This window comes from Sceloporus occidentalis, unplaced genomic scaffold, assembly GCF_023333645.1.
Source record: "Sceloporus occidentalis isolate IW3139 unplaced genomic scaffold, rSceOcc1.0.p SCAF_2, whole genome shotgun sequence".
In the NCBI taxonomy this organism is placed as follows: Eukaryota; Metazoa; Chordata; class Lepidosauria; order Squamata; family Phrynosomatidae; genus Sceloporus; species Sceloporus occidentalis.
The window spans coordinates 91570390-91598153 of record NW_028316982.1 but is presented as its reverse complement, the minus strand read 5'-3'; the positions used below and the strand labels follow the sequence as shown (position 1 = coordinate 91598153).

The window sequence follows — 27764 nt, the reverse complement described above, 5'->3', positions numbered from 1 at the left end:
TCTCTTTGCAAGTTAATAGAGAATAGCCAGCATAGCAGCTCACAAAAGCAAAGCAAATGGCTACAGTTATGGTATCAGGCCTCCTGAATATGATTGAAAATCTGCATCAAGGGTTGCAGGTTAAAAGGTTTCAAGGGTAACAGGGAGAAACCAATAAAGGGGGGGTGGCTGAAGATGAACCAGGTTGGGCATGTTGCTTTGCCACAGGAAATAAATGTTAATAAACATTTATTTTATGACTTTCTGACAATGCAATTAATATTGCACTCAATTGTTTGGGATACAACTGAGTCAACAGTGCAAGAAGGGACCATCCCATTGGAGCACTGCAGGTGGGATTTTGCAAGCAGATTTAAGCAATGGCTTTACTTATGAAAAAACAGTTTTCCCATCCATTTCTTCAAATGCTAATCTGGCACAAAGTTAGCCATGGCAGTGCAACTCAAAGTAGTAGTTGATACCAGTCAGATGCCAGTCCACTGAGGATTCCCAGCAAAGGTAAAATAAAATCAGTTGAAGTCAATGGGCACAAATATGATATTGGCCCCCATCATTCTAGGAAAAAAGTAGCACCTCTGAGACTGTGAAATAAGTTGTAGCATAAGCTTTTGTAGACTTGGGGGTGAAACAGATGGCCCCTTTGGTGTGGCTTCTCAGTAGCTTGAGAGCGTTTAGACACCCTTCTGAGGCTGCTTTAACTGCCCTGGCTCAGTGCTAGGGAATCATGTAATTTGTAGTTTGTTGCAGCACCAGAGCTCTCTGAGAGGCGGCTAAATGTCTCACAAAACTACAGTTTTCAGAATCCCCTAGCATTGAGCCAGGGCAGTTAAAGCGGTCTCAAACTGGATTATTTTTGCAGGGTGTTTTGGACTAAAGTCTGCAAAAGCTTATGCTACAACTTATTTCACATAGTCTCAAAGGTGTGACAAGGTCCCTTTGCATTCCATCATAAGGTGTCACTCTGGTTATGGTCAACACAAAACATTACTTGCTTTACTATAGCTTTAGGTATTGTAGAAGAAATGTATTTTTTTTCTTATACAACTCACTGCAACTTAAAATAATAATCATTAACGTATTCTTGAAATTATCTTTGCCTGTTCTATGATGCCTTGTTTGTCTAAACATTATAAGTACATACTTCAGTTTCTTTTATACATCTCATAGTGTGCAGTGCTTATTGTTATCACAGTTCTACATTACTCTAATTGAAAATGTTGCAGCTAAAATTCGTATGTTATAGCCAAGAAATATTCACAAAGTGTGCACCATCCATTTTCAAGGTTTAGAGACAAATTGCTGCAAGACTGTAGTATAAAAATGTTGTAATTTTCACTCATAATTTGCAGGCTGTGCAATGATGGAAAAGACTAATTTTAAATGAAATACAGTCTTCCCAAGAGCCTATGGTTTTCTATCATGAAAGCTGGCATTTTGCTGATTTGTGAAATGTACATGGACACAAAGGTCACACACACTTTCCCTTCTCCCCCACGAGATCATCCACAAAATAAATTTTCAAGTTACAGTTCTAGGAGGAAGAAAGGAGCATTTGCTCTCATAACTCTTGGGTCTAAATGCCAATAATGCAAGTTTTAAAAAATGAAAATTACCTCAAATATGTTGTTCACTGGACTATTCTGAACCAGTTTGCCAGTAGAGTTTCAAGTACATCATGGATTTCCTAACTCTAAGAATCTTTGTCTAAGGTCTCTTCATAACTTTATATATTGCCATTTCATCTGAAAAAGCCCACAGAATGAATGTGTAACAATTTACAAATATTAATGGCCATATAGAAGGCATAATGGAGAATTTTAAACCCTTCTTTGGCTGACCTCATTTTTTTGTTCAGTCTTTCATTTCTGTGGTTGGAGAATCTGCATCTAATATATATAGGTTTTCCTCTTTATGAAATACTTTTTTCTTTTAAAAATAAAGACTAAATAAAAGCAAGAGAACATGAGCCAACATATTTTTCATGTTTTAAACACAGAGAAAATCTTTAGGGTTTCTGCACTCCCTATCTGTTGTATAGTTTCTCCTCCTACTTTATGTTTGTGTTTTCTGTCAAATATGAGCATGTTAAGGTTTTCTTTATTCCTATATATCAACACAGTAATTATTAAAAGTAAAGTTTGTCACTACCATCCTTCCTCTTTAAACTCTGCAGTGTATCAAAATATATTGCTGCCATGTGCTAACTATAATTTCAACATATTAATTACAATGCTTACTCTTTATTTCAGAATATTTGAATAGGACATCTCTATAAACTGTAATTTAATTTTTTATAAAGTTATAAGTGTTTAACTGAAAAAACTGATTTCAGCAATCAGATTTCAATCTGTTATAACTCTCTAACCTACAGCTTTGTAGCACAATTGCATTTTGTTCATAGAACACTACACTAAAGCAGTATACATTAAGCCTGTACAATTGTGGCCCAGACTCAGTAATTTTCAAACTGGGTATCACAAAAGGTTCAACACATAGTGGAAGATAATGAGGCACAGTATGGTAGTAACTAACTGCACATTAAAAAAAATGCACCAAAAAAAGACAGTATTGGTAAAAGGCAAGGCCTTCCTGCAGAGGTGAAAATTGCTTTGCCAAATTGTTTTCTAGCCTCATTTTATAAAATACGTGAAGCAGTCAATGTTACAGCCAAATAAAACATCTAGGACAAACTGAGCAAAAACTGAGCTAGAAGAGTGAAAGTTATTCTTCTTTTAAAATCACTTGGTATCAACCTGTCAGTATGATAAATGTGGTCTATTTGCATGACATAAACAAGTCAAGGATCATAGGACCTCTAAATTAACATGCATTTGTTAGAAGCAGCTTTTGTGAGAAGATGACGGAGAGAGGACAATCCCTCCTTTCCTGAAGCTTCTTTGTTGTTGTTAGGTGCCCTGAAGTGGACTTCAACTCATGGCGACCCTGTAGATGAGACATCTCCAAGATTCCCTGTCCCTGACTACCCTGTTCAGGTCTTGCAGGCTCACGCCTGTGACCTCCCTGATTGAGTCTAACCATCTGGTGTGTGGTCTTCCTCTTATTCTGCTGCCTTCCACCTTCCTAACATCATTGAGTTTTCAAATTATTCAAGCCTTCTCATGATATGGGCAAAGTATGACACTCAACGTTTATTCAGCTACTGTATGCAGGCTTCTGCAGCTTCTTTATAACCTAAAAACCTTTTACAGAGGACTGGGAAACCTGTCAGAGCTGGGTTTTGGTGATGGAGAAGTCTGAAGTATGGAGGGACTGAAAACCCCATGCTATCAGGAGCATCATGTTGGAGTTTGTCATGGGCTACTAGAAGTAGGCCGTTGAATGCAGCTATTTGATCAATAGGGACATTAAAGATGACACACAGTTCGCTAAGTGGTTTATTGTATCACACAAACACAGGCAGCTATACTTCTCTGGTTTACTGGGAAAGAGACAAAGAAAATGATAGTTGATGACATTCAAGCAACATGAGAAACAGAGCTTCACTACAAGCCAAAACAAGCAGCCTGCAATACAGATGTCACTTTGTGTGAGGATTCCAAAGATCTGACTCAGTCCCCAAAAGAAGGGTTTTCATGGGTATGCACAAATTTTGTATACATCTGGACTAATCTGCAAAAAATTATGCAGAATTTTACACAAAAGTAGCAGTGTAGAATTGTTATATTTTGGGACTGGGACTGAGCTGCTTTCCCTTTTTACCTTTTCATTTCAGCAGCTCACCAGACCTAGGTAGGTCCATTCATACAAAAGATATACAGAGAGAGATATACAGAGGGTTTCGTGTGGATTTAATCTGCAGAATCGTGTGTGTGCATGCACAAATGTGGATATAAAATACAAAAGGAAGCTCCCCTCCAAAAATTGTCCACTGCTGTGAATGTGGAAATGCAGGTGAGTGCAGAAGTGTATGAGTGGCACTGACAACACATTTCAGTCTCCCATTATACCCTCTGACCTCAAAGTGTCTATTAGAGAGAATCAGAGGCATGTACAGTATTTCAATATACTGAAATGCAGCTCAGGATTCTTGGGTTTCATCTGCTAAAAACAGACAAACAGGACCACTCTTAGATCACTACATTCAGATGACAGTTGAAGGATTGGATGGTGAGAAAGGGCAGGCAGAACAGAGGAGGGGGGGACATAAAATAAATAAGATACATTAAATAAAATTTAAAAAACATGTAAAAATAAAGGGAAACATACATGTTAGCCTGTAGACAACACTGTCATAGACTGTTTCCATGTATTTTCTGTTTAATATGTAAACAACAGAGAGGAATCATCCACATATTAAAGGGGGGTGATAATTACAGAAAAAGCAGAAAGACCAGACAGCAGAACAGATGACAATACATATCTGATAGAAGATGCAGATTACAGTTACCACTACTGTCCAACATCCTGCTACTACTAGGTAACAAACTTCCCAACTTGGCTTGTTATGTGAATTTGTCCAATCTATTTTGCACAGGACAATTGGTTTAATATGGAGATTTATAACATTAAACAGGAATGATTATCTTATTCTTAAACTACTCTTGTCATTTGAGAGAGGTTCTGTTAAAGAAGCAAAAGCAGCTCACAATTTGCTGTAGGCTGTTAACAGATGCTGAAGCACATCTAATCATTTTGTAATACAGCAGGCCTTCGGTTTCCGTGGGCTTGCCATCAGCGGATTTAACCATCTGCGGATAGCAAGCCCTATGGCTTTCAATGGGTGCCCACATTAGTGGCCATGAGCATGTCACACCCGCCATTGAAATCAATGGGACTCTTGGTCCCATGTTTTTCTTTATGTGCGCAGGGGGTCCAAAATGGATCCTCTGCGGATATGAAGGGTGGATTGTACAAAATAATGCAAATAACCAAAACATCTTCTGTATATATTCATGTATAAATCTATAACTTTTAGTAAAAAAAATTGATCCAAAAAACAAAAACAAACCCCTGGGTTGACTTATCCACTGGTCATTGTAAACTGCTGCTGCTGCTGCTGCTGTTGTTCTTGTTGTTAATGCTATTGTTGTTGTGTGCCTTCAAGGGATTTCCAACTTATGGTAACCTAAGGCAACACTATCATAGGGCTTTCTTGGCAAGTTTCTTCAGAGGGGATTTCTCATTGCCAGCCTCTGAAGCTAAGAGTGTTACTTGCCCAAGGTCATCCAGTGGTTTTATGTGGCCAAGCCAGGATTCAAACCCTGGGCTCCACTCTGGCTCGTACTTTAGCCCTTATCAGAAAAGGAACCATCTGCTTCTCTGAGTAGAGTGGCAAAAGACTAGAGTTTAGTCTGTTCCTAAAAGAAGCACTGACTACTGTCTCTGCTTCACTGATGCTTCTGACCTTTTGAATGCCTGTGCGGGAAAATGGTGGCCACGGTAGTTCTTTGGAGAGTCTCTCTCAAAGGAGCACCAAGAGGAATCGGGCTTTGAAGGATTTGAATAAAACATTTGTGTATGCTTGTCTGCTTTTCTGGGTAAATCAAACAATTTTATCATATTAACATTAAAGGCTATAATCTACTAACACAGTCACCATTTTCTTTGCTTTTTGACATGTGACTACCAGGCTGTTGTGCCAGATTGCATAGCCACCATTTTCTGTAGTTCCCTCCTTATCCATTAGGGTGAGCACAAACAATTCTGCTGGCTGGAATTCTGTAAGTAGTTTGGCATCGTTTTCCTTTGCTTTGCCCTTTATATTCTTTGTTACATGACTTTAAGTTTTACCCTCAACTTATCCATGGCTCCAAAACCTACCCCCAACATATTTATGAGGTCGACTTATAGTTGAGTATGTATGGTAATTGAATCAGTAGGGTTGTGAAACTACTATTTTGAAGTCACTATTAGGATCACCATAAGTTGGAAATCACTTGAAGGCACACAACAACAGCAACAACAACAACTCAAAGGTGTTGATGCTGATCTTGCAAATAGGCTCACCGCCTTGGATAGTTCCTTTAAAGTTCAGACCAGGACCCAAAGCATATTGATTACCTACTGATGCCTACATCAGTCTCCAGTGAAATCATTCCTATTCTGTTGAACACATCAAGGACACCACTACAACATATGGAGCACCAAAATATCATGATAAGTCAGGGGAATATACTGGATACGTCCCTACCATGAAGGTAGCAACTGTGACTCCTCATAAAGATAAAGGCTACAGTAACCACCGCAATATGCTCTCAAAATCCTGAAGAAAGAAACAGTGGGACAAATCTCTTTCCTTCACTGTTTGTCCCTTCTCATTATTATTGCATTTATTTATATAGCGCCATAGGCTTTACATAGCGCTTTACAAAGGAGAAAAACAATCCAAAATTAAAACAAAAGCCTGCCAACGGCGCACAATCTAAAACCACAAAGATTATAAAATTCATAAAATATTACTATAACAAGGTTAAAAAATTCTATAAAATTAGAAACGAATATAAATAATGTGGACAAAAATCAAAATGAAAGTTGGAACGGTTCCCTGAATAGCATAGTCTTTAATTTAGACTAAAAGTAGTCTTGAGAGGTGGTGGACCACAAATTCATGGGAAGACGATTGCAAAAACTGGGGGCAGCATGGGAGAAGGGGCAAGTCCGAGAAGGGGCGGAGGAAATCCTTGGCTGAATCAGCAGCCCCGAATCACTAGAGCACAGAGCACGAACAGGAAGATAGGAGGAAACAAGTGCTGACATGTAGGTGGAGGCCAAACCTTGAAGGGCTTTGAAAGTTAGTAATAACTTATAACGGATTCTAAATGGGATCGGGAGCCAGTGAAGGGACGACAATAATGGAGTGACATTATCAGAATGGTGGGCAGAACACATTATCCTAGCAGCAGTGTGTTGTACTGAAATCAAGGGGGCAAGATGTGAAAGAGGAAGCCCAGTTAGCAAAGAATTACAGTAAACCAAGCGAGAAATGACCAGTGCATGAACAAAAGTGTTAGCAGTAGAAACTGAAAGAAAAGGCCTGATTTTCGCCAGATTATAAAGAAAGAAACAATATGACTTTGCCATGGCTTGAATTTGAGGAATGAATGAAAGGGAAGAAATGAAAATGGAACCAAGGCTATGCTCTTCCTTCACAGGTTGAATGTTAGTGCCCTAACTGTGACTGAAAATTTAATAATGCAGAGTTGGCTTCGGCGGGAAAACAAGTAGCTCTGTCTTAACCATATTGAGCTCAAGGCGCCAATGGAGCATCCATGAAGAAATAGCAGATAGACATATTGACATTTGCTGTTCAACATCCGAAGATTGTGTCCTCCTTATGTGTTGTAATTGCTAGCTGATATGTGTGTAGATTAAGTTTTTGTGAAGGGAATCAATTTTAGGGAGAGCCATCCATCCATCTCGGTGTTTTCACTAAAGCTTGCTTCACTGAAGCTTGAGATCATATGAGACTTATTCCTTGTCTGGAATCCCACAAAGGTTAATGGTCCCACTATATCTGCTAATGAGTGGAGCATTTGGTAATTTAAGGCTGTGGGAACCAACCCCAATAAGCTCTCAAAATCCTGAAGAAAGAAACAAGCTCCCACAGCCCTATATATAATGCTATATAATGTTTGAGCCTTTTAAAAGGGCTGCGTTTTACTATTTGTGTAACTGGTTGAATGTTGCTTATGTGTCACACCTAGCAGGGTGCAGGCACTTAGTTTCAATTAGTTTTCTTTGAAGGCTTCAAGATGAAGGAATTCACCCATTTCCCTATCATTGTGGACTGGCTTGACGGGAGATGTGAGGTAGGTTCTGGTCCCAAGATGACTTCCTTAGGAATTCTGACCATCAGGGGGAATCCCTTGGGATCCTCTGATGGGATCAGACTAATAAAAACCATCTGTTCTATACCCTGGGTTTTGAACCTGCAATCTTTTGGTTAAAAGACCTGATTTAACTGATTTCCCACATACAAATTTGTGCCTGCATGTCCTGTTGGCTGCTGTGTTGTAGATTCCTGGCTTCTCATTTCACCAACTCTTGTTTCTGTCGTTGTCACAAGTGGTAGTGGGAGGGCAATTATCCCATTGTGGGAGAAAGGTGGGATATAAATCTTTTAAATAAATAAATAAAATAATTAGATCCCCCCCCCTTCTTGAATATTATAATGACATTTCAACTGACATGGAAATCATGTTACTGGAAATCCAAACTGCTTAGTTTTGATTCATGAATCAGTTTGTTTATATCACCATGCAATATACAGTTATTAGAACAATTTACAAGAGTTAAATACAGCAAAAATACAATAAAAATGTTTCTAGCAAAAGTAGCTTACTATTATTATGTCCTTATGTACATTATGTAAACAGAGATCAACAGCACATAGCTTTTCTCAGGTCAGCTAAAGAAAAGAACTCTTGTATGGCTTAGGAAGTTTCTTAAAAGTGAAGTCATTTTTTCAATTTGGTATCATAATGGCACCTGTTAGTGATATTATATAAGTGTTATGTCATGCTATTCAAGTATAAAAGCCCAATAGCTATTATTAGCCATCTTTCTGGAATTCTGGAGACAGTGCCAATAACTGTCCTGAATCCTGGCTTACTGTTGTGTGCGGACCCAGCCAGTGACTCAGTTCAGACATCTTGTTCCTGATCCTCTAAAGCACAGGCTGAAGAATTGAGAATATGCTGCAATATCACACATTCCTTTCTTTCTTGTGTATCAGTTTCTCCCTCCATTTCACATTATTTGGTAATAATCCAAATGGGGCAATTTATGATAAGCAAAACTGAAAAAACTCCAACACATTGTCATATGAAAGAAACCAAGCAGTACATGGGCCTATGGCCTTTCTGAGCTTTCAGATCAGGGCTGGGAGGACTAGAAACACGACATCTTAACGGAACCAAAGTTTATGACAGAAAGTACAACCCCAGGGCCTTTCTCAATATACAATTGTGGCACCATGATTCCACTTTAATTGCCATGGCTGCATATCATGCAATTTGGAGATTTGCAGTTCCAGGAGGGCTATTTAGAATTATCTGCTATTTGCTAGATCATGTTTTATGCTCTTAAAACTTTTATTATTCTAAACATGTACGCATTTTGATATGTGATTCTCCCTTTCTTCTGCTTGCTTGTTCACATGTTTTACTATAAATAAATAAATAAATAAATAAATAAATAAATAATCTCTACTAGGGAGTTCCCACGCCTCACCAAACCACAAACCACAGGACGCTGGAACCTATTATTAGTTGAATTCTTTTATTTCCTGCAAACATTAGCAGTCCAGCAAAAAAAATTAAACAAATGAATACATGATTACTAATAAAGATAGCAGTGTTCTTCCAAAGCAATTGGCTAAACAAGCTTTCTGAACAAAAGAGCCAATGATAGTAAACTACCCCCACAAAAGATGATTATGGAGTAGTGCAAAGTGCAGCCACACATTTATGAAACAAAATAGACTACCCTAATGCATTCATCTGTCAAAATTTTATTCATAAAATGTAAAATATCACAATTTGCTGTTTTTAAAACATTCAGGCTATGGGTTCAGAAAACCACAGATGTATGCTCATAACAACAGTGTACTGAAGAAAGGACAAATCCACAAATTGGTTGTGCAGTCTCATGGCTAATAATGGAAACTTGCGCACTACATCAGTAATAGATAATAACAAAAACATCCTATCATTAATTATCCTCCTTTCTATTCAAAAAAATATTTAGATTCAAAAGCAACAGATGTTCATACATAGGCCATAGAACATCAAGCTTACCAGTAAACAGTTTTCCTGCTAGTTTTCTTCTATAACATCAGAAATTCAGATACTTTTAAAAGCAGAAAAATATATCACAGTGCACTTGTTCAAACTAGCTGTTAGGCAACAGCTGCTCAGTCTGAAACTACAAACTGGCAAAATGCACTAATAGCATGCTTTGTATAAGCCACAAAGAAGACATGCGGAACGATCAGGTTACCCTCTTCCCAGATAAAAGCTAAAACACTAGACCTCCAACGAAAGGAATTTTACATTTAAGGACTGGCAGACGTTCATATTAAGAGCTGCAATCCAATCTGCAAGCAATTCATGTCAAAATATTTGCATTTATTTGGTTGACAATGTAATCTTATATTTCTCTACTCCAAATTAAGCTCCAGTGATTTAAATGGTATGTAACTATGTACAGGATTGAAAACGTAATCAAAAGAAAAATTAAACAAATGTATGTCCTCTAATAATCAATTGAACTTAGCCATTACATTTGCTATAATCTTTTATCATTGCAATCAATAATGCTATTAATAATGCTATATTAAACACTGCGACACAGAAGAATGTTCAAAAGATATCGTAAAGTTGTGTTTAAAAAATGTATAAAATGTATTCTGTCAAATCTTCCACAGAAATTCAAGATTTATCAAGGGGGCAGTAATAACACATCCTTTATAAAATTGTTAGAAGTACAAATAACCCTAAAATCCTTATTAAAAACATTGTACTCAAGACAACAACAACAACAACAAATGATTTCTTTGATCACCGTATTAGTGAACAGAGCAAATGTATCATTAAATAAATATTTAATGGAAAGAGGCATAACATCATGACAGCACTGTTCACATCCATGTAGTCAAGCATGTACAACTGAGATACTAAAATATGTTTATGCACCACAGCTTCTTGTTAACAATCTCTGTTCTAAAAATGAACAATGTATTTATTTGATCTTTTTTATAAATCTTTTGACGAAGAACCAGTTAACTTTCAGAAACATAAACTATCCAAGTTATTTGATACAGAGACAAATGTATTTTGAGTGTATCCAAAACAGTTATGACCTGTGCTGCTCTTTCACTCCAACCTCATTAAGGTCTACTTTATCACAGAACTTTGCTCCAATATTTTACCTAATGTAAGTATAATGAAAACACAGTATATTTATATAGTGCTTTGTTGACATCATAACCTAAAGTGTTTTATGTTCTCTAAGAGCAAGAAATTTTAAATACTCCCTGAAAGGCATAGATTGTCCATACACATTCAGTATGTATGTAAAACATGTAATAGCAGAAGAACGAGGAGCCAGTGTGGTATACTGATTTGAGAAGAGGATTCCAGGAGATCAGGGTTCAAATCCCCACTCAGCCCTGGAAACCCACTGCATGATCTTGGACAAGTCACATTCTCTCCACCTAAGACGAAAGCAATGGCAAATCTCTCCTCAGAACAAATTTTGCCAAGAAAACCCTAGAAAAGGGTCACCATAGGATGGAGTCAACTTGAAAGCACTCAACAACAAGAGCAAGGATGACAACAGAAACAACTAGCCTTGGTTAACAACTGAATGATAATCTTTGGGCATAATGTGGTTAAGTCAAGTCAGGCACAGCTTGTGACACCTGTGTCAGTGTTCTGAGCATATCTAGTAAAAAAAACTCTTGTTCATTAATTGCCAACTTAAATTAAATACAGACACAAAATACTTCTTTGGCCTTGAGCAGACGGGGCAAAAGAGGCAGCCAGATGCCACTCCTGCCCCTATTGTTCCCCATTTGGCACAGGACCGTAGCAACAGACGCTGGCCACTGCTGCACTCTGCAACGGACTGCCAGCAAGGTTTGGCAGCTTTGGCCCAATTCAGGGGCATGCATCATCTGAACACCACACCCCAGACTGGACCAAAGGCAGAGTTTTTGGCCCGTCTATTTCGGACCAATGTAATACAGACACAAATACAGGCACAATATTATCTTCTTTGCAAATAAATTATTATACAGTAGGCCATCCACATTTGCTTGGGTTAGGGACACAGGGAAAGTGGGAAAATGACAAATAAACAGACAGCACTTTTTTTAACCTGAGAGAACACCTCTCTAGGAATCTCTAGGTCCTCCAGCAGAACTCTGTGGTCAACATCTGCCAGAATTTGACCATAGAATCATGCTGGAGGACCTACAAATGCCTAGTGAAGTGTTTTCTCTAGGAATTTTTTAGGTCCTCCAGTGCTACTCTATGATCAAGTTCCCACAGACCTTCTCTGGAGGACCCAGCAATTCCTAGAGTGAACATATTAATCAAATCCGCAAATAATTAAATCTGCAAATGTCAAAGCCGCAAATGTGTGGGGCTGATTGTATACTAAAAAGTTACCTAAATACAACCAGCTCAGCATAATGTTGCATGGGCAATCTTAATCCTGGTAATTAATGGGATGTAATATTTTTAAAATAACATATTGTCTGGCATCCTGCTGGTTAGTTCCAACTAGAGTAGACCTAGTCAATCAATTATTCAATGGTGAGTCAACACATAGGTAAATCCCATTGATTTAATGGATCTGCAGAACAGGATTTATGTGTTTTCCTCAGGGCCCATTCATACAAAAAGGGGGGGGGATTCTAATTTTAACAATAAAATTTAAGGACTATTTTAACGTGTGTGGAATTCTTTAGAAACATTCAATGTTGATTTCAAGTTCTAATTGGTCCAATTGTGATACACAAATTAGCAATACTCAGTTTATCAATTCCAGTGTGGAGAAAAAGTTGAAGCCTTAGAATCCCTGCTCTATTATCATGCTGTCAACAATTATTCTCTGAAGATGCCAGCCACAGATGCTGGTGAAACATCAGGAATAAACTCTTCTAGAACATGGTCACATAGCCTGAAAAACCCACAAAAAACTATGGATGCCAGCCATGAAAGCCTTTGACTTCACAATTATTCAGTCTCTTTTAATTACCTTTTAGCATGATCTTTCCAGTTGATCCTCCTAAGATATTTAATGTGCCACTTCTGGCCCCCAACGATGTAGTTGCTTCTAGTAAAGCACCACTGATAAACTTTGAAAGAGAAGTCCTGTGTAAAGTGGCACGGTGTTCAGAAGTTCTGTGAATACATGATTTTATGCTAAAATTGTCTCCTTTACACCAGCAATCTGTATGGTGGCATGGTGTTCGTGGTTCCTTCACTGGGTGGGGAAAATATTCCAAAGAATCGTCTGCTCCTTTTGCCGATTTGAAGATCTGTCAAACACAAAGAAAAATAAAACCATTTTTCAGATAATATAATGAACTCTAGTGGGGGTTTTTCCCCCCAGTACAGAAGAACAGATTCCTATCCTGCTCTTACATTTTGCACTAAAATATTATTCTAATCCAATTTGCTTAAATTTGGAGAACAACAGATTGAGAATATAACAGTTACTGTTTTAAAGTTTGGAGCCACTCAGATGTCAACATCAAAAGAGAGAAAATAGGATATGGCAAGTCTCTAGAAAGATTTGAAGATAATGACAAAGCTTCTATACTGAATCCAGAAGGGAATGGAAATGTATATAGGAAATGTGTAAAACAGGTACATAATTTTAGGAAAAGGTTTTTATGTAGCTGTATTTATGGTCACTCACTCATTCTGTTGTTCTTAATAGTGTGAATTGTTCAAGGGTTTTACAACATCAGATATTTTTAGAGGTATAGCCCCTAGGGGAGTTGTATCAAGGGAGTTGTTCGATGGAGAACCCTGCATATATTATAGTGTCTCAAACAACCTTAAGGTGAAAACAATACCCTAAAACCCTATACAGTTGGCCCTCTTTATCCAAGGATTTTTTATCCACAGATTCAAGCATCCATAGCTTGAAAATATTTTTAAAAAGTACATATTCCAAAGAGCAAACCTTAATTATGCCATTTTATACAAGGAACACCATTTTGCTATGCCATTGTATTAAATGGGACTTGGGCCTAATTCTTCAAATACTTTGATTTACTTTTGCTACATCCTGAACATACTCTTCAAATTTCTATATTTTTAAAATCGAAAATAGAAATTCATTAAATCGTTTTGACTAGGCTTGATGTTTAGTTAGACAAGATATCCTGAACATTTTCATGTAAGCATGGCGGACTATCGGCATTTCAGAAAATTGCTGGTTTCAATACAGTTTTCAGGGAATTTAAGAATGAAATAAAGTTTTAAGTGCTGCCAGTCACACTTATACCATTTTATGATTAAACAATGATATAGATTAACCATTCAATTCATATTAACCCAGAGAATTAAAGGTAAACTAGTATATTATCTGATGGGAACAAAATGAAAAATGTAGTACGGTTTATTCTGGTCTCTCAATTATTTCAGGTATCTCCAAAACAAGGTATTTTCAGTATTATGTCTTTTTTTAAAAAATCGTAGAAGCCACATTTATGAAACAGCCTTTTTTTAACAGCTTCAGTTATATACTGCTTCATATGGAACTAACAGTGTCTAAGCGGCTTAAAACTGTAAGCTAATTGCTCCTAACAATTTTAGCGACCTCCTCGGAAGAATGCAAGCCTGAGTCAAGCTTGAGCCCTTTTGCTGGTCTTGAACTCGCAACCTTGTGGTTTTGAGTGAGTAGCTGCAGTACAGGCATTTTACCACTGCACCACCAGCCTTGACCATTAGAAACAAATTTTAAGGACTAGAAACACTACCAATTGTTTTTTTCATTCACATCATAAGCAAGATCATCAACATCAACTTGAGCAATTCTGGGTAAATATTCAAGGCCTTTACAATATGTTACAAAGACTAAAGACTACCATATTTGTTAATAAAGAACATTTTGCTTTATGCTAGGTTTTCCCTGTCCAGCTTCCATCTATAGACACAAATAATCAATCTGCCAACTGTGGATAACATTTTGTGTCTCCGCTTAAAGGGCTGTGGGCCATGAAAGTCTACAATAAATTTGTTAGCCTTCAATGAGCCATGAGAATTTTGGCTGTTTATAAATAAATGAGCCAGAAGATCTTTGTGAAGAGTCAGCCACAGGATTCTTAATATTTAGTAAGATGAAAGACAACATAATCTGTGACTCGTAATGTTGAGACAACCTGACCTTTAAAGGATCCTTTTTCTTCTTCAGACTGCAAAGCACCAAATGAAATCCTTAAGTCAGTTACTACCATTAATCATATCTGGCACTATAGCAAGATAGAGACATTGAATACTAGTTGTAGCTAACAAAATTTTGAAAACTACATAAGAGCTCAACTACTATCTTAAATTTAAATTGCCACATTTTCAGAATACTGGAACACACAAAACAGGGTACATACTTTACCAAGAAAAGATCCCAAACCAAATTTCTATCATCTCCATACTGGCAGGAAAACTTGGGGACCCACTATTGAAAACCTGGAGAACCACTGCCATTCCAAAGTGTATATTTAGATAGACCAGTGACCGAACTCTGAATAAGAGAGTTTCCTATGTTCATAACCTCATTTTTCATCTACAAAATGCATTTTAAAAGGGGTAGCTTGATTAATTTTAGAAAACACCACAAGCCATTTCAGGAAACAGCAAACCCTCCAAGAGTCACAGTTTGGCTAGAAAGCCATGCCTAGTCCCTTTGCATTCCCAGTTTTTCTGTTTCTCTTGCAGAGTCCCAGATTCCCCACTTCTTTATCTCCAACCCTTCCAGTCTGAATATTTGTTTCTGAGATTTGCACAAACCTTGCATTTCAAAGCTTAGTTTTACTGGTTTTCTGCACCTCTTCCTTTTGATTTACTAAGCCTCTGTATGTATTAGTGTGCCAGTGATGCACAATGTCATAGGAAAGAAATTGTAATTGGTAGATGTCCAACACTGGGAAAGATTTACTCTTTACTTACTTTCTAAAATATTTCCCCCACAAAGTAATTAACCATGCAATGACACATATATTTACTAAGAAGTAATTTCCAATGAGTTCAGTGGGACTTACTCCTAGGTAAATGTGTACAGGATTTTAGCTAGAGTGAGACATTCTAAAAAGACACTGGAATACTGTACACAGATTTCTTTATGAGAGACACTTTCCCCCCAGTTATATCTTCCCAATTATATCAGTATTGTATTGCTTCATTTGGGGTTTCCCCCTCCCCATTTTTCAGGTTTTCCTAAACTCAGTACATAAATTCCAAGATTTCACTGCCTCAAACAGTACTTTTTCATGCTGTTCTTCATTAATACCTTTCGTTCTCTTGTTTGGCTACACACTTTTCATCACTCTCTGATGTTACTTGGCCACACATGTCCTGCTTTTCTTCTATAAAATACTGGAGGGCATGAGTCAGTTAACTTATACAGATTCCAGTCACATTAAATGAGTTCTTTCTTGAGAGTAAGGAAAGGGAAACTAATCTGGATCAGGATTCTCCTGTGGAGAAGAGAGAGGACTTTATGCTGTTGCCCCCTGCTGTAATCCTAATCCAAATTTGGAGGCCTTGTGACCCTAATTTTTTTTTGCTCCAAAGTGATTCAATGAACTCTGCAGGGAATAAAAGTACAAGGTAAACCATTAAAGATCTGGTCTTGAAGACTGCTGGTGTGATGCAGGAGATTGGCACCCATGGACCTAACTGTGAATAATCACAGAGCCATTGATTTAGGAGTAATCCCCATGTTATCTGTTGCACACGTATTGTGAACAGCAAAAAACAAGCATCAGGTTAGAATCAATGAAAGATGCTATGACAAACCTTCACCTCCTTATTCATCTCCCAGTTTAAAAACAAACAAAAACAAGACCGCTGATGTTTATACTGTATATCAAAAGCAATATGCTTTAAGAAAATGGAACAGATTCCAAAAGAGACCAGAAGTAACTGTATAGTTTCGTGGCACTAACATTCATTCACAGCTCTGTTGTTGGTTAATAATTTCATTACCTGCCATTCATTAACTATTCTTCCTGAAGAGATTAAGTCCTGAGTTCTGTCACCACAGTGATATATTATTCCATATCTGTTTTCTAAAACATGTCATGATGGCACAGTCTCAGGTTAAATATGATGTGTATATCTTTGCTTTAAAAAAGCCAAATGAAACTGGCAAGCAACTATAATTATATCATTTTGATTAAAAACATTATTCATTCATTATTTAAAACTTTCTTATTATTTATGTTGTTAAATGGTGCTATGCACTTTACAAAAGATACAGTAAGCAGGTCCCTGTCCAAAGCAACTTACAGTCCAAATAAAATTGTTAATGTATGATGCATACAAGTAACTTTTTCTCTATTTAGATTTCCTACTTTGTTGTACTACCTATTTATTGTATTATTACTATTATTGTTAATAAGATAACTTGTACACAGCTTTTCAGCTCACCATATTTAACTGGGACACAGGGTAAGTCTTGGACAGCCGTTTGCCATCTTGTTTGATATATTTATACTCAGTTATCTTCAAAATACCACAGTCACTGGTATAATACAGATTCCTTTCTAGTGTGTTCTGAAAATATTTGACTAACAAAAATAATTTCTAATTACTGTAGTTACCTTCCAAAATATTTAATGTTTTGCAACCCGTGAAGATGTCTGTTGCTTATGCTGCATTCAGGTTTTCTTGACTACCAACACAAAGAAATCTTTTGTTTGCAGAAACAGGCGACAGTGTCTTGTTGTAAAGATAATTATAAGGAGTAAAGATGTTAATCTCTTTTATATGAAAGTAGACATCAAGGCAATTAGCTGTCTCGGAAATATGTGCGTTTCTTCAACTGTCTCATCCCAAAAGTGCATTTCACCTACTTTTTTCAATGTATGTCTGAAGACCATTCAAACAGCTCAGATGAAGTAAATTCAGGGATGCAGGGCTTGTTGCAGTGATTTGCTGTCAAACTGGCTTCTGCTTATGGCAGCTCTATAAATGAGAAACCTCCAAGACACTCTGTCATCAACAGCCCTGCGAAAATTGTGGCTTTTTAAAAATTAAGCCTTTTTCAGCCCCATACTTAGACAGGGACTATATCACACATGAGGAATTTCTCTTAATTTCGAATGAAAAGAAAGTGGGGCCAGAATGCATTCACGTGAATTTGCTAGTTCAATGAATTTACGTGAATGCGAACTGCGTTCGGATTGACTCCCCATTGCCCGAAAATAGCATGCCCTTGCCCGAATTTGCGTGTGGTAGTCTATCACGCAATTACGTGAAACTCCATGACTGCACTCGGACTGACTTCCCATTACCCAAATTTGCATGTAGTGGGTTATCACACAATAACGTTAAACCCCATGATTGCGTTCAGATTGCCATTGGATTATACTTCCAATTTCCCTTGTCAGATAAACTCCAAAGGAACGCGTTCTTCTCTTACTATTCCTTCATTTTACCAAGCATTACCACCTTTTCAAGACAGGTAAATTAAGCCCATCCTCCTCGGGAATCTGTTGTCCATAGAGATCTTTTTGTTTAGTACAAGTCTGGGATTCTTTATAACAGTGGCTCTCAAACTGTTAACCCTTGTGAACCCATTTATAGTTACATATGGACATCCCACCCACACCCCTTGACATAATATGTGAATAAATATATTTAGTTTATATAGTGAATATTTGTTTGTACATTCATATATATTCATATTTTAACGTTTGATAAAGAAATAACACTGATCAAATTAACAGGTTAATTTAAATAAATTCACATAAATTCAAGGCCTCCAAGTCTCACTTTCTCCTTCAGCAACTCTTGCCCACCCATCCCCGGGATCCTGTCTCACAGTTTCAGAATCACTGCATTATAGGAAAATTATATAAAGAAGGACCACTGTCTTCCAATAGTTTGATTTGAATGGTACAATGTTCTTAGTGACTGGTCTGTACTAGTAATATGTCTAAGAGGAAACCAAAGATACTGCTGTGTAAAGTTCTCAGCACTCGGAAAAAAATAGTTATCATTTTTTTTGGTAATAAGGCTGTAGCAAAGTTAAATTTTAAAAGCAATGTATCAAGTAAGAGAAAAGTTACTCTTTGGAGTAGCAAGTTAGAGGGTTTATTTTTTAAATAGCTATTACTTTTCAAGAGGCCTTTTCGCATGGGATTTTAAACTTTATATGCCATTCCCTTGTCAATTCTGTTGGAAGATTTTTGCATTCTCTTTCCCCCTCCTTAGATAAATAGGGATTTCTTGCATGCAAATTTCTCTCTCTCTCTCATTCAAACTAACCATGTAAGTCACACACACACACACACACACATTTTTGAACTAACAAACATTGTCTCTCAAAGATTTTCAACTGAACTGTTGCTTTTCCATCATCATCCTCTCTCAACTTTCTTTGGAAAGATGGTGAGATAAAGATTTCTTCCTACCTGAACTATTCACTAGCTAGGTTAGGCTATAGATTTTATGTATATGTAGATTAAAGCCATTAGTAAACTTTTGTTTGAACTGCAAGCTACTTGTGTTGTTTTTGAGTCAGTCTTAGTTCTTAGGGAAGCATAGGGGCAAAACAGACAGCCCCAAAGGAGCGACTTGCTGCCGCCCCTTTGAGCACAGGATAGGGGCCGTAGCAACCACATGCTGAGGCCCCAATCCAGCATTTTCCTGGCACAAAAAGAAGTGGCAAAATGCCGCTCTTTTTTGCACCAGAAAAAGTTGCCTTTGCTGCTAGGGCAGCAGTTTTTCCACGTTTCAGCAGCGTGTGGCATCTAAATGCTGTGCATACGCCATGCCCCCTAGTCGCCAGCTCTTTTTGGTCTGTTCAGCCTCATAGTTAGACAAAGGCACATTTCTGCTACTCTGCTGATTTAAAGCTAGACCCTAACAGACTTGACTTTGATATTTTTGATATTTAAATATTTTTGTCTCTGTAACAAAGGCTGAAGCCTTAGGAAATGTAAATTACCTTTCAAATCCTTAGTTTCTTGCTCTCATAAATGTAAGAGAGAAAAATGGAAAAGTAATAAGCGGTGCAACAAAAATGTAATAAGCTACCTTTTCTCCTTTTTTACAGCTGTGTAATGAGTAACAGGAGTCAGTTACTGTTTAAACACACTGTAACAAGTAATGTATAATTAATAAGTGTTAACAACTTTAGAATTGATGGAAAGGCCATTATGGTTCCACAAGTTAAAGGGGAGTTACTTGATGTAGTGATTCATCTCTGTGTACCTCAAAAGAGGAGAGGTTATCAACAATTTAGGTGCCTGAAATTATTCTTGCCAGAATACCCAGAGCCAAGTCTCTCCATTAATTTAAGAAGCCATGAAGAAGTGGCATCAACTAGAGGCTAAGAGTGTCAACTCTCTGCCAAGAATCTAAAGTGCTACATAAATGTTATGTATAAGGTTAAAACTCATCCATGCACTCTCATCTAAAGTCAGAGAAATTCTAGAAGACACTTCCAACAAGAAAAGACACATACCAATTCCACCTCTACAACAATTTGCTATGAAGTTGGGGTAGAAAGCATAAGTCACAAAACAGGAAGGTGGGATTCTACATACTTGTATTAACAAATATGTTATCCCTCTACAAACATGTTATCCCTCTCTAGCAGATAGTTGATTAGCTCTTTCCTTATTTACATCCATAGCTCCCAAAACCACTTATACTAATTCCATTCCTAAGATTTTAAATACATGGTCACCCAAGGAGGTGGGCAGCCCACCTCATCAACTCAAAGGATAACTGAGGGAGTTCATAGAGTCACTAGCTAGAACTATCCTTTCAAGCATGGCTGATGACATGCACAGTGGCTAGTATTCACCTGCTTTGTAAAGGAGTAGTCTATGTTTGATGATGATGATGATTACCAGATGGTACATACCATGCTAGCCAAGCTGCCAGTTACTGGGGAAGATGACAGCACCGAACTTTAAATGCCTGAACAAAAAGTTTGAAATGGGCCCAGGTCTGAACTGGAAGTGATCTACATGAAGAAGAGGCAGATAATTTTTTAGGGAGAATTAAAGAAATCTGGAAGGAAAACCTGCCAGTAGCTTTTACAATAATCCAGGTGTGACATAACCAAGGCCTGAATAAGCAAATGGACAGGCTCAGTGATCAAAAACCTATGGATCCTATAATGTTCAAAAGATGGAAATTACATGAATTTGCTGATACCCTGATAAAGGAGTGCAGGAACAAACAATCATCCAGCAGAACTCCGAGGTTCTCTGCAACTGAGACAGAACCACTGTTGTTGTTAACTGCCCTGAAGTCAACTCCTACTCATGGTGACCCTCTGGATGAGACATCTCTAAGACCCCTGTCCTCCATTGCTCTGTTTAGGTCCTGTAAATTCAGACTCGTTAACCTTCCTAATTGGGTATCCATCTGGCTATATTGTCTCTCTTTCTACTACCTTCTACCTTCCCTAGCATTATTGTATTTTCTAATGTCATGCCTTCTCATGATGTGGCTAAAGTATGACAGTAGAAGACATCAAGGAAATAAGCTTCATATGCTCTGAGATGATCAACTTTTTAAAATCCCCACTTGTTTTGGCCTTAATAAGAAAAGGTCTTCTTCAGGTGCTAGAAACAAACACATGCACACATATTATAGGTATTAAAAGACAGGACAACATTCATTTAACTGTAACATTAAATCACATAGGAATATATTATTTTTCATAACAGAAATATGTCTTGGTTGGTGCTGTATGACTAAGTGAGTTCTTGATGGTGCCACAACTTCTAAAGCAGTTTTTGATGCAGGGTTAAACTGATCAGCCAGAACATCTGGATTTAATGTGTCCTTCACAAAGCTCTGGTCCACTGGAGTGTCTCCCACTTCCTGGTGCCCTGTTTGTCCACCACTCTGTGGTTGGACCTAAAAGATCACTGGGTAACTGACTGAAGGCTTGAGAAAGTAATTCAGAGATATCCTAGATAAATCCTGACAATGCTTCCTCTGTATGGCAGAGGTAGGATGAGGTAGCATCTCACCTTTGCAAGACACCAAGAAATGATCTGATATCCTTGCCTCTATAACCTTGCTTAGCTCAATATCTAGCGTCCTAATCAGGCACAGGTCCAAGGTCCTCCAGCCACATGAGTGGGGTTTCCACAATTTTCAAATAAAAAAATTGGGAGAAAAATTCCGAGAAAATGATGAACTACCTCTGTGGATATTGAAATCCCCACAGATACCGTAATATGAATAGGGTTTAAAGACACAAATGTTGATAATCACTCTGAGAATTAATCTTGAAAGGTCCCTATAAATCCTCTGAGAGATGACTTATTTGCATGGTTGTCACTTCAAAAGATATTTATGAAGTTCAGTATTACTGTTTGTGACAAGGGTCTTAATGAGCAATGATGTCATAAATTATTGCAGCCCCTCCTCTCCAGTTTACCATTTGAGTTGAGTACACACAAGAAAAGCCATGTGTAGCCAGCCAACCATGGTAGCCAAAGGAACAGAACTGTCCATTGATAACCAAGTCTCAGTGACCATGGCTAAAGATATTCTGTGATCTAACAAAATAGCTGGCCAAAAGTCATGCTTTTCAAACCAATGAGACAGCATTCCATAACAGAATGGACAACATCTATTTCTGTACATGTACAGGGCTCCGCTATGGATCCTTAGTCTTTCCACTTGCATGATGAGCTATAGGTGCACTTTATAGTGAATGTACAGAAACTGAATGTTTGGCTTCCCTGCAGAGTAATAAAGCTAACAGTGCAGTCTAAGAAGGACTTACATGTCCTATCTCTCTCTCTCTCTCTCTATCTATCTGCACAAATTTACATCCCACAGGGTGCAGGGGGACCTCAAATGTTATGTGCTTTCAGCTCCAACTGCATCTTATAGCAACCCTATCATGCAACTTGCCTAGGATCTCCCAATGGGTTTTCACAGTTGAAGAGGGATTCAAACCCTGGTCTCCCAGAGTCCTAGTTCAACACTCAAACTACTGGATCATGTAAGCTCCCACAACCACATTACAGTGGTGGGCACAGCCAAAAGAAAAAGGATAGGACCAAATACACCATAACATTTTAGCTTGAAATTCTAATTGCTAGTAATTATGTCTTAGGAAAGGACTTTTCAGCCTTTTAGGAGGGAAACCTGTAAAAAGCTGATAAATCACAGAATGGTGGTATCATGGGAAGAAAGTACAGCTCCCTGGGGAACCCTGCAGGCCTGGATTGGGATCTCAGGAGGGCTAGATTGGAACTCAAGTTCATGTTCAAAGGATGTTATGAAGAGAGGAAAATGAGCTAGTCCCACCATTTTTTTTCTCAGCTTAAAGTTGCCCTAACTTAACCTGAATGTCACTATTTTCAAATAATTTTCTTAGAGAGGTGTGTGCGTGTGTTTTAAAGTTTCTTATAAGATGAAAGTGAATGTGAAAATCTTCCTCTATACATTTTGAGCAATCACAGGAAATCTATAGAGTAAAAAATCATTATATAAACATGAAAAGCCAACATTTTGCAGTGATTATTTTTCAACCACACACACTCATATACTGAAGGACGCTTCCTTGGCTCTGCAAACTATCGTAGTTGTAAAAGGTAAACAATCATAAATAACTTGCAGAAGAGTAAGACATGATATATCTAGTATGTAGCTCTGTATAAACAGCCTATAATTCAAGAAGGTGTTGTGAAAAGTGTTTAACACACATGTACACACCTTGGCACAAAACCTTTATCTCACAACTGTGCTATGGAGTTTTCTTTGTTCTGTATCAGCTAACATGGTTGGAAAGAGAAGAATACTAGATATCCTATTTTAGTATTACATGGTATAGTTTTCTTTAATGTCGAGAAAAGCATTTTAAAAGTATTTATTGCAATGGCACCAGTGTTAATACTGTAATGGATAAAAGCAGTTTCTCTCAGTAACTATACAGAAAGTAACAATAACAGTAATATTTACAGAATATAAATTAGAAATCTAATAAAGTTTCTATATGGCACCCTCAATTGTGAAAGGAATGAGAAACAATACAAATTCCAGTGGGAAAGTGTGGAATACAACAAGAAGACACTGCGTGTACGTGAGATTATATATCTGTACTGAATAATTTGTGGCATAATGGTTTGAGTGTTGGATTATAACTCTGGAGACCAGGATTCAATTCCCAGCTCGATCATGAAACCCACTGGGTGACCTTTGGAAAGTCACATGGTCTCAGCCACTGGAGAAGGCAATGGCAAACCTCTTCTGAACAAATATTGCCAAGAAAACCCCATGATAGGTTTGCCTTAAGGTCGCTATAAATCGGAAAGGACTTGAAGGCACACATTAACAACAAACCCAATTATGATTAATTGTGATAGAATCCCTATCTAGATTAGTTCAACTGTTCCAACTTTTGGGGTCTTTTTACCCTTGAGATACCTCCCTGTATCTGGTACTCAGGCCTCAAGTTGACGAATATATTGGATAACTAGCTGTGTTGATCAGCAGATTCAGTGGTAATGTGTAATTGACTCACATCTTATCAAATCTTAAATGGAAACACCCAAAGATGTAGGAAAGAAAACCATTAACATTTTATTTATTAAATAACAAATAAATTAAACAATGAACTCTCTGAAGTCCTTCCAGTTTTAGTTTCCAAAACTCTATTTGGATCTTCCTAATTGGCTCTTACTCTATTTCTAACTGACCCTAGCAAACCATTTTGCAGACAACAACTGTTATTAGTCTACAACAACACCATCTTATTCTTAGAAGTTGCATATTAGCAGCCTACTCTTGTATCAAAAAGCAAAGCCTTTATTTTCCAGCCCACTATCCATCAGCCCAGGATTTCAAATGGTTGCAAGTTGTACATGGCTAGTGAGAGGTACATAGTTCAAGCTATGGCTGCAGCCCTTTCCCAAGGACAAGCACAATGTTAAAACAGTGATTTAAAATTAGCAATCAAGGTGGCTCATAATGATAAAATAGAGATAAATTACAAAATTATAATTAAAACATAAATTATAAATCCTTTGGTTAAAAACATAATTGGAAAATAAATCAGTTAAAAGGAAAATGAACAGCACCTAGGAGCACATAAATTATCATAAAAGCTGAAATATGTTTTTTCCTGTTGACAGACGACATCAAAGATGGAGCTAATCTGGCCTCCCCTGGTGGGAAGTTCCAGAACATGGGAGCAGGCACCAAGAAACCTCTCGCTCAGTTCCTGCCAAATGTGTCTCCAGTGATAAATGTTGGCCATCCTATAAACATAGGGGCTGAACATGCCGCCCCTTTCAACGCTGGAACAGGGCGGCAGCAATTATATGCTGTGGCCCCGATCTGGCCTTTCTGTGGCACAAAAAAAGCACAAAAAGTGGCTCCTTTCTGCTCCGTGGAAAGGGCAGCATAGCTACTGGCACCACGGCTTTTCTGAGTTTCTTTGGTGCTGCGTCATCTGGACGCAGCGCCAGAGGAGCACTGTGACATCACCCACTGTGTGGTGGGGCATGCAGCATCATGCCAGCAAGGAAGCAGAGTCAGGGCATGTCTCATGCATACGTCACGCCCCACTCCATCCTGATGCTGGCCTTTATGGCCAGTCTGTTGAGGCCCATAGTTAAAGAACAGTATAATATATATGCAGAGCATATATAACTTACCCACAACTGATTTTGCAGATACAGTCCTGATTAATCCTCTGTTTTCCTATTTTTATAGCCGCTTTTAAAATGTCAGTTTCTTTCTCCTACTACTACTTTTCTCCTTTATTGTCAGCTTATTTTCAATAGCTGCAAACTAAGTTCAAAGTGCAAAAGTAGTTTTTACACAATTCACTCAACAGAGTAGGGGGTAGAATCTTGGTCTTCCTTGTAAGCACAGGCAAAAGTAAACTGCAGCAACTGCAGCTTATGTGCTTCCTTATAAATAACATTTGCTAACTTGACCACATATGTCCCAGTTTTCATTTGTGAAATATAATAACGGACTCTACATGACTGTTGAATAACCATAGCCAGATTACTTGAGTGCCATATCTCCTAGCCTAGGGGCTAATTATCCACACTTAACCACTAGTAAGAGCTGTAATTCAAATGGGTTTCCCTGTGATAAGGATGCCGTTCAGATGGAATCTCCTTCCCAGGCAGCTTCTTCTGGCACCAACCCAATGTTTTTCTGGCAGCAGGCAAATCTCTTTTTTGTTTGTCCAGGCCTTTAAGTGAAGCAGCTAGCTGGTTTTAATATTGTAAGTTTTATTGTTTTATTGCTCTCCTGTATATCTGATATTAAATTGTATTTTGTGTTTTCATTTTATGATTTCATTTGCCACTCTAAGACCTGTTATTGGAAAAGCAGCACATACCACATACAGTGCAGCTGTGGACAAGTCTACATAGGGACCACCAAACGCAGTGTTCAAGCCCAAATCAAGGAACACGAGAGACACTGCAGACTGAGTCAGCCAGAAAGATCAGCAGTAGCAGAGCACATTATAAACTGAAATTCTGGATCATGCCAACAACTATCAGGTCAGAATGCACAGGGAGGCCATTGAAATCCACAAACTCCTGGACAACTTCAACAGGAAAGAAGAACCCTTGAAAGTAAACAAAGCTACCAGTCCTGAAAAAGACCAAAATCAAGAGTCAACACAGGCAAATGAACATCACCCAGGGTCAGGGGGTTTCCCAGCAGACAACGGATTGCTAAGTAAATAGGCACACATATCCTTCTGCATATGCTCTCACCCTGAGACCTTGCCATCCAACAACAGACCAACAGACAGATTAACATGTAAATCACTTTATTGTTTAAATAAATGAATATGAACTAAACCCCCCTTCCATTAAATAATGACCATGACTAACACTGGGCCAAGCACAGCTCTCAAACTGAAGTCTCCACACACATTGTTGAAGAGAAAGGATAAGATAGGACTAACGTGGAAATTGTGTGAGGAGGAAAAAGAAGAAAGCATGAAAGATGCAAAAGCAGATTGAACGTTCTCACTAAGCATATCAGTCATGATACTTGCATCTTACTCATCCATTCTTCCCCCCCCCCCACTCCCCGTATCTCCAGATAATTAATTATCTTTCTGGTGTTCCAACCTTTCATTAAACTTAATCAGCTCGAACTACTGCTGCATTATAGACAGAACAATCTTATTTTTACCTCTGCAATTCATCCCCTACAAAGTGGAGGGGAAGAGCTTGATCTCTGCTTACATTTCAGCTTCTGTATTTACAATTGCTTTATGAAAGACTTGGAGTAGATGTTAGTGCTTGTGTCTCCAGTTTAAAAAAAGAAAATTCTCATCAGTCTCTGATTTCTGGCAGCACACGGGATTTCTCACCTGAATTTCATTTTGCTTTCATTTGTTCATCAGGGCTAATATTTCCTTCTTACTTTCACTTTATTATACTTATTGACATATCTGTAATAAATATGTCTGACTGACATGAGGGGAGTAAGGTAATTAAAGTCTGGTTGATGGCAACAGCACCCTTCCTTCATCTTTCTTGCTTATCTAAGCTCACGACATCTTCAGCGCCCCTCCCCATCTGTTCAAATTTGAATGTCTTATTTTCTTGCCTTTGTAGCTGAATTCATGAGTTTGATCAAAGGTATACATGCATGATTTACCCTTGTTGTATAAAAGACAATAAATCTGCACATACAAATACAGTCTCTCATGCACATTTACTGAATCAGTACTGTACCTATGCTGTAATTCTCCCCCAAATACCAAAACAAACAAACAAAAACATTGACATATATAAACTCCTATTGTTAATGGTTCATGCCCACACAGACAATCCATTTGTATTATTTGTTTCAATGTAGCTGAATAGATACCCTATGAAAAAACAAACCAAATCCCATTTTGCCTGGGCTCATGAAAAAAATAAACATAATACATTGGGCCTTGGGGTAGGGTTGCCATAAGTCAGGCCCTCCAAACCGGGACAAATGTAGGACAAATGTAGGGCCACAGTTTCAAATGTAGGACACGTTTTTTTAAAATGGAGGACACATGAAAAATTTGATAATTTTTTAAAAATGTTAATATAAATGCAT

At 37.9% G+C, this 27764-nt stretch overlaps 1 protein-coding gene across 1 annotated transcript in view; it reads right to left on the bottom strand.

Moving 5' to 3' along the window:
• Positions 1–27764, bottom strand: part of LOC149318685 (1-phosphatidylinositol 4,5-bisphosphate phosphodiesterase epsilon-1-like) — a 206843-nt gene that overhangs the window by 102406 nt on the left and 76673 nt on the right. The window contains exon 3 of the mRNA XM_089510269.1: positions 12727–13009. Coding sequence (XP_089366395.1) covers positions 12727–13009 — 283 coding nt within the window. The remainder of the gene's footprint in view (positions 1–12726; positions 13010–27764) is intronic.